The sequence below is a fragment of the Lipotes vexillifer genome, unplaced genomic scaffold, assembly GCF_000442215.2.
Source record: "Lipotes vexillifer unplaced genomic scaffold, Lipotes_vexillifer_v1.1 scaffold591, whole genome shotgun sequence".
Taxonomy (NCBI): domain Eukaryota; kingdom Metazoa; phylum Chordata; class Mammalia; order Artiodactyla; family Lipotidae; genus Lipotes; species Lipotes vexillifer.
In genome coordinates this window covers 5,233,662-5,240,802 of record NW_006791954.1, presented here as the reverse complement: position 1 = coordinate 5,240,802, position 7,141 = coordinate 5,233,662, and the positions used below count along the sequence as shown (strand labels likewise).

The following is a 7,141-nucleotide window of genomic DNA, read 5'->3' as shown; positions in this document are numbered from 1 at the left end:
AGGGTGGGGCCGCTTTGTCTCAGGAGGCCTGGGAAGTTGCAGCTCAGAGCACCTCATGTGGGGGACTGAGGGGGGGGGGTCAGGGTGTGGGTGATCCCCAAGGGGCAGGTTCTGAGAGACTGTAATTCCCAGTGGGGCGTAGGAATCAGGTGAATGTACTTTGGGGGGGGTTAATTTTGATCACAAGGAAGGGGCTCAGAATGTGATGGGGGGACTCTGAGTGAGGGATCACGGGGGCGGGGCTGACGTCTCGGCGTGTACTCTCAGAAAAACTGTAATTCCTGGGGGGTGTCAAACTCTGGCTGATCTTAATGGGGGAGGGCCAGCATGTGAATTGCGGGGATGTCTAAGTGTACGTGTGATGGGGGTGAAGATCCGAACGAGTGTGCCAGCGGGGTGTGTCGCTGGGTATCAGAGTGGGCTGGTGTGGGGCAGCTCTCCGGAGGGCAGGAGCCTCCGGTCCCAGGGAGGGGAGAGTCGGAAGCAGAGCCGCCAGGAACTGACCAATGGGGAGAGCGCCCGTATTTGCACTCAGGAGCCTGCAAATTCCTGGGCCCTCAGATATCCGCCCGACACCGTCCCCCCTCCCCCGCCCAACCCCGGGCATAAAAGGCGCCAGGTGAGGGCCTCGCCACTCCTCTTGCCGACTGCATCCACTCCGACCGGTGTCGCCCGCGTCCTCCTTCGCCATGACTTCCTACAGCTATCGCCAGTCGTCGGCCACCTCTTCCTTCGGGGGTCTGGGCAGCGGCTCCATGCGCTTCGGGGCGGGAGGCGCCTTCCGCGCGCCCAGCATCCACGGGGGCTCGGGTGGCCGCGGCGTGTCGGTGTCCTCCGCCCGCTTCGTGTCCTCGTCCTCCTCCGGGGGCTACGGCGGCGGCTATGCGGGCGCCCTGGCCAGCTCCGACGGGCTGCTGGCGGGCAACGAGAAGCTCACCATGCAGAACCTCAACGACCGCCTGGCCTCCTACCTGCAGAAGGTGCGCGCCCTGGAGGAGGCCAACGGCGACTTGGAGGTGAAGATCCGCGACTGGTACCAGAAGCAGGGGCCCGGGCCCGCCCGCGACTACAGCCCCTACTTCAAGACCATCGAGAACCTGCGGGACCAGGTGGGAGGCGGCCCGGCCGCGGGAAGTGCACCTGCCGCGGATACCCAGCCCCGCGGGCCGGGTGAGGCCCGAGGCGGGGGCGGCGGGCGCCAGAGCCAACTCCCGGCCGGGGCGGGAGCGAGGGTTAGGATGGGGGAGGGCCCGCAGGGTGGGGCGGAGGGAAGCCGGCCGGGGGGAGGGGCAGGACCACGGGGCAGGAAGTGGAGGCCGGGGTGGGGTGAGGCGGGTTAATGTGCGGGGCTGGAGGGCGGGAGTAAGAAGGCGCGCCGGTCGGCTGGGCCTGGGAAAGCGGGGAGGAAGGAGCGGGAAGAGATGGGCCGCGTTGCGGGCTGCCCTGAGGTCTGGACCTGAGTCGCTGTGCAACAGGGAAATGCAAGAGTTTGGCCAGGGAGGAATCTGGTTCTCGCCGGGCCAGACCTGCCTTCGGCTGCCCCCGGTGTGAGGCCCTCTGCATTCCTTGTCTCCCGCCGGGCGGGTCTGGTTTCCATCACGCTGAGGCTGAAGCCCCTCCCCCGCCCAGGGGGCCACTGGGGACTCAGAGGAGCTCTCGGAAGAATGGGAGAGGCCAACTCTGGCCCCTGGTCCAGGAGGGACATATGCTGTGTGTGGCCCCCGGACTGGGTAAAGGAGAGACGAATGCTGAGCTTGTGAAGATCTCTGTGGAGAGGCCCAGTGCCGTGTGGGTGGAGACCCCAAGTCCCAGCTGCAGCCTCTTGCTGGGAGGCCCTCAGGGTCCTTCAGGGTGGGGCTTGGTCTCTGCCCACAGGGAACAGCTCAGAGCTGGGATCTCGGTCCCGAAGAAATGTTTCAGAAGCCGGTGGGACATTTAACAGCCTCACATATTGGGTCTCCAAATGCACAGTCCCCACAGCATAGGCCAGGGCCCACCCTGTGCCTGGCGTGGTGCTGGGTGCCAGGGGCCTAGACCAGACCCGTAGATGAGGGAGAGCTAGAGATGTAAACAACGAGCGTAGTGCTTTCAAACTTTATAAACTGTGACCTACACAAGGGAATACATTTTGCCTCAAAGAGGAGGCACAAAGTGCCAGCACATAATAGATGCTCAACAGAACGCTTTCCCTTCTCTGAAGGCAGAAGGTGCTTTGAGTGAGGGTCAGACCACAGGTCAGACCACAGCCCACCCCTGTGCTCCCTGCATCTGGTTTGCGGATCACTAGAAGTTGCTTCCCTACGAGCATTTAGAGTCTCCCTGGGTGCAGCTTGTGGAGACTTTTCCCCCAGGCTTACCTCCCTGCCCTTCCCGTTTCCCCCTGGCTCAGGCTCCCTGGCGGTAGTTTCTCCCGCTCCAGCTCCCGGCCTGGACCCATTCCAAGGCCTCCCAGAGAGCAGGCTGATGGGCAGCCTGGGGTGGCTGAGGCTTTGGTCTCCAGGCGGTGGAGGCACACAGGCACGCATACTCCTTTGCTCTTCTCTCTCCTCTGGGAAGAAAGTGGGTGGACAGTGCCCATGTACTAACTGGTGCCAACCTCCTGGCTTCCGCCTTCCAGATTCTTGGTGCCACCATTGAGAATTCCAAGATAGTCCTGCAGATCGACAACGCCCGTTTGGCTGCAGATGACTTTCGAACCAAGTGAGTGTCTGTGCCTTGGGGGCTGCAGAAGCCAGGGCAGGGGAGGGGGGCAATCTCAGTGCCGTGGGGGGAGTGGACTCTGCTCTCACCCACCCCAGCTGGTCTGAAGCACACCCCATCCCCCATGGGCCCCTGAACCCAGGGGAGGTGGGGAAGTCTTCAGAGGTGCAGAGGAAATGCTGGCCTGACTGCAACTATTTCCTCCGAAAGGTTTGAGACGGAGCACGCCCTGCGAGTGAGCGTGGAGGCCGACATCAACGGCCTGCGCAGGGTGCTGGACGAGCTGACCCTGGCCAGGACCGACCTGGAGATGCAGATCGAGGGTCTGAAGGAGGAGCTGGCCTACCTGAAGAGGACCCACGAGGAGGTGGGTTTCAAGCTGGGCTTCCCATCCATCCCCGCCCAGCTTCCCAGAGCTGAGGACACTTTTCTTTATCCTGTATCCTCTGACCGTGGCCACATCTGCTGCACCCTTGACCTGGCCCTGAGTGTGTCATATGGCTCCCAAGGGTTCCTGCAGGGGATGGTGGTGACCCCATCTGTACCCCGGTGCTGGCTCCTAGGTCTGAAAACCAGCCCCCTATGGCCTGGGGGATGGGGGAGTGACCTGGCTCAGGCCCAGCAGGCTCTGGGCCCTGACATGCCCATCTCTGCTGTATCTTTCTAGGAAATCAGTGTCCTGAAGAGCCAGGTGGGTGGTCAGGTCAGCGTGGAGGTGGACTCCGCTCCGGGCATCGACCTAGCCAAGATCCTGAGCAACATGAGAAGCCAATATGAGGTCATGGCTGAGAAGAACCGGAAGGATGCTGAGGGCTGGTTCACCAGCCAGGTATGGAGGGGGAGGCAGGTGTCCTTTGGGGAGGTGGCAAGGAGAGTGGGCTTAATGCTCCCAGGCAAGGGTCTGCCTCAGCACTTACTCCCTCTGCCTCCTCTTACTGCAGACCGAGGAGCTGAACAGGGAGGTCGCTGGCCACACGGAGCAGCTGCAGATCAGCAAGACGGAGGTCACCGACCTGCGGCGTACCCTCCAGGGTCTGGAGATAGAGCTGCAGTCTCAGCTCAGCATGGTATGTGCCCTCTGCCCTGTGGGACGCACACTCGTGTCCTTGCGGCCTCGGGCAGCCTGGATGGTGGCTGGGCCCATGCCATCGCTGGGCACCAGGCTCTGCTGAGTCTCCTTCCCTCTCCCTGCCCTCAGAAAGCTGCCCTGGAAGGCACGCTGGCCGAAACGGAGGCTCGCTTCGGAGCCCAGCTGGCGCAGATCCAGGCGCTGATCAGTGGTGTCGAAGCCCAGCTGAGCGATGTGCGTGCCGACACCGAGCGGCAGAACCAAGAGTACCAGCACCTAATGGACATCAAGTCCCGGCTGGAGCAGGAGATAGCCACCTACCGAAACCTGCTGGAGGGCCAGGATGCCTACTACAACAACCTGTCCATCCCGAAGGTCCTCTGAGTCTGGCAGCCTCCTGGCCTTCCTACCCTGCTGCAGAGGGACTCCCCTGGGTAGGGGCATGGGAGGGGAGGGACACTTATCCCTGGCTCTCCCCCTGATCTTCCAATAAAACTTTATGGCCCAAGGGAGGAAGGACGTTGAGTTTGTTATTTCAGCCCATGGCCGGGGGGCCAGGCCTTGGCACTGTTTAGGTTTTATTGTTTAGGTTTCATTTGGACCAGAGTCCACGCTTTCCGAGGAAAGGGGAGGGAGGGCGCTCACAAACTCCAGCTGTTAGACAGTAATTCCTTTGCAGAGCTCTTCGTGTATCTCACCTGTTCCCTAAAACAAGGTTGTTAAATAAGCATTGCTCCCATTTTACAGAGGGATAAACTAAGGCTCAGAGAGGCTAGGTGGGTTGTTGTGTATATAACTTCTAACACATGGCAAAGGTGGGATTTGAAACTGGTTTTTGCTTCCAGATTTAGTTTTCTTTCCACTGAACTCATCCCAAGGGTTGGTGTGTGTTTGTGTATCTGTAATTAATGTTTACTGAGCACCTACTAAGTGCTATTTAATCAAACAACCCTGAAAGATAATATGAGTTGTATCCTATAGAGTAGGAAGCAGGCTCAGAGAGGTTAAGTAACTTGATCAAGGCCACATAGCAACTACGTGGCAGAGCTAGGACTAGAATTACATTTCCTGATTCTTAACCCACAGTGCCACCCCTTCACCCCGTCTCCTAGGATGACACTGCTTGTGCCATTTCCTCAGTACATTCTGGTCTTGCTCTGTGTGAAGGCCTAGGACTGGGATCCCCTGAGGCAGTTCCTCCTGACAGGTTTTTCCACCTAACTTAAGGAGAAACTGGGGCTTTGGGGTCAGGGGGCGGGCACCAGCTCAGAACAGGGCTGGAGAGTGCGCCCTTGTTGGGGTGTGTGTGCGCATGCACTGACACCTCCATCCATCCCCTGGCAGCCCTGCGTAAGCCCCTTAACGCCCACCAGCCCATACCTGGGCCCAGAGCCTGCAATAGGACCCAGCTGTGACCCAGACCTCCCACAGAGACCCCCAAACTGGCTTGCCTGGGGCCCGTCCCGGGCCCCCAAAGGAATGCAAGTCCCAGCTTCCTGGTACAACTCTGCCCTTGGGTTGGTATGGTCGTGCCCCTGTGGTTTACAGCTTAGCTGCCAAGAACGGAGGCCAATTAAAGGTAAATATGTCCCAGTTCCCCCAGCAGAGAGGTTCAGGCTGAAGTGGGTCTGTTCAGGCCCTGTGGGTCTGTCTGTGACAGCGGCCGACCCTGTGAGGGAGGGGGCTGAGTGAGGCGGGAGGTCTCTGGGGGACAGATCAACACTCTGCCACCTGTGCTCAGCACTGCGCTAAGGAGGCTCAGGACCCCGCCATAACTAGTGTTCATCCTGAAGGGGGTGCTTTTTCGCCATTTTCCATGGAGCTTGGTAGGCTCATTAGCTTACTCCAAATCACAGGCTGGTGACCCCCGAGCCCAGCTCTTCCCGCTTCCCCTGCCGCAGCCCTGGGCCAGGAGCCCCTTCTGCCACGTCCCCAGCTATTCCGCTCTGGCCGTCAGCACCTACAGACCCACTCTCTCACTTGACTTAGGAGGCCTTGGAGCTAGAGGCCAGAGGCCTGGCTGCACCCCCAGTCCCAGGCTGGGACTGCCCAGATATTTGTCCCCTGTTCGTGAAAGCCTCTGTTGTCACAGCTGAAACCCTCCCCTGTGCCCCAGAGGCCCCTGGAATGTGGCTGTGAGGCGGGGTCTGGGCCCCATACAGGTGGGGCTGGTGACTGGGTCTCAGGTCTGGGTGTCAGGAATAAAGCTTTCCTTTGTGTGCAGGTGCGCGTGCGTGCGTGCGTGCGTGCGTGCGTGTGTGTGTGGACACTTTTCTGTCTCAGTCTGGGAGCTGAAACTAGGGGTACTGTGTTGACAGAAGCAGCTGGGATAGAGGAAAGGGAGCGAGAGGAAGGGGGAGGGGATTTGGGGGGCAGCCCTGCTGGTCATCTCGACCACTTCAGTTTGCAAGCATTTCCGGTCCGTCATCTTGCTCCATCCCCGTGAGTCAGACTGGGCCAGAGTTATTTCCATTTTTCCAATTGGTAGACAGGCTCAGAGAGAGGAGGCTTGATTACTCAACGCCAGGTAACTAATAAATGAGAAATGAGGAATTCTCCAGGCCCCAGGGCACGCCCTCTCTCTGACCCTGGCATCTCCCTGGGGAACAGAGGAGTGAGGGAGGATTCTAACGTCTATGGAGGTCCCCACTCCCCCTGTGACATTGAATGCTCACTGTGGCCCTGTAGCTGGGGCCAGTGTTAATGGGGTCAGTGTTTTGTTTTGTTGTTTTTTTTTTTTAGTGTGGTAAAATACACATAACATAAACGTTACCATCTTACGCATTTCTCGGTGCACAGTTCTGTGGCAGTTCTGTGCACTCATTGTTGTGCAAGCATCATCACCCTCCATTCTCATAACTCTTTCCATTTATCCCCATTAAACCATAACTCCTCATTCTCTCTCCCCACCCCTGGCAACGACCATTACACTTTCTGTCCCTATGACTTTGACTCTTCTTAGTATCTCATGTAAGTGGGAAAATGGCCCAATTTTAAGTCAGGAACCTGGCTCGGAGACGTTGAGTTACACCCAGAGGTGGAGTCCAGCTCAGGCTCTTTCCACTGGGCTGCATCGTCCCATCCCTAGGAGGGAAGGCCGGCTCTGGGACAGCCTGTCTGCCTGCAGTGGGCAAAGGACAGAAGCTGGCACAGCATCCCGGGCGGGCTGCCTGGGGCAGGGCCCAGGTCTGCAGTCTGGGCTGGAGCCAAACGGAGCTTGATCTCCACCCTTGCCCAGCCATCACCTTCTGGTGCTAGCGAGTAGGCTCCGGCCACCCAGACCCTGAGCTCATAGGAACTGTTTGGACCGAAACCAGGGATTTGTGACCGGGGCAGCTGCTGCCTGGCCTGGGCCTGAGAGTGTAGGGGAAG

The 7,141-nt window shown here is 59.4% G+C and overlaps 1 protein-coding gene across 1 annotated transcript; it reads left to right on the top strand.

Moving 5' to 3' along the window:
• The first annotated feature begins 559 nt into the window (after nucleotides 1-559).
• On the top strand, nucleotides 560-4,281 carry KRT19 (keratin 19). The gene is made up of 6 exons (XM_007465217.1): nucleotides 560-1,109; nucleotides 2,618-2,700; nucleotides 2,911-3,067; nucleotides 3,368-3,529; nucleotides 3,642-3,767; nucleotides 3,899-4,281. Exons 1-6 carry the CDS (start codon nucleotides 690-692, stop codon nucleotides 4,151-4,153), a joined length of 1,203 nt encoding a protein of 400 aa, XP_007465279.1. The 5' UTR covers nucleotides 560-689; the 3' UTR covers nucleotides 4,154-4,281.
• The last annotated feature ends 2,860 nt before the right edge of the window (nucleotides 4,282-7,141 follow it).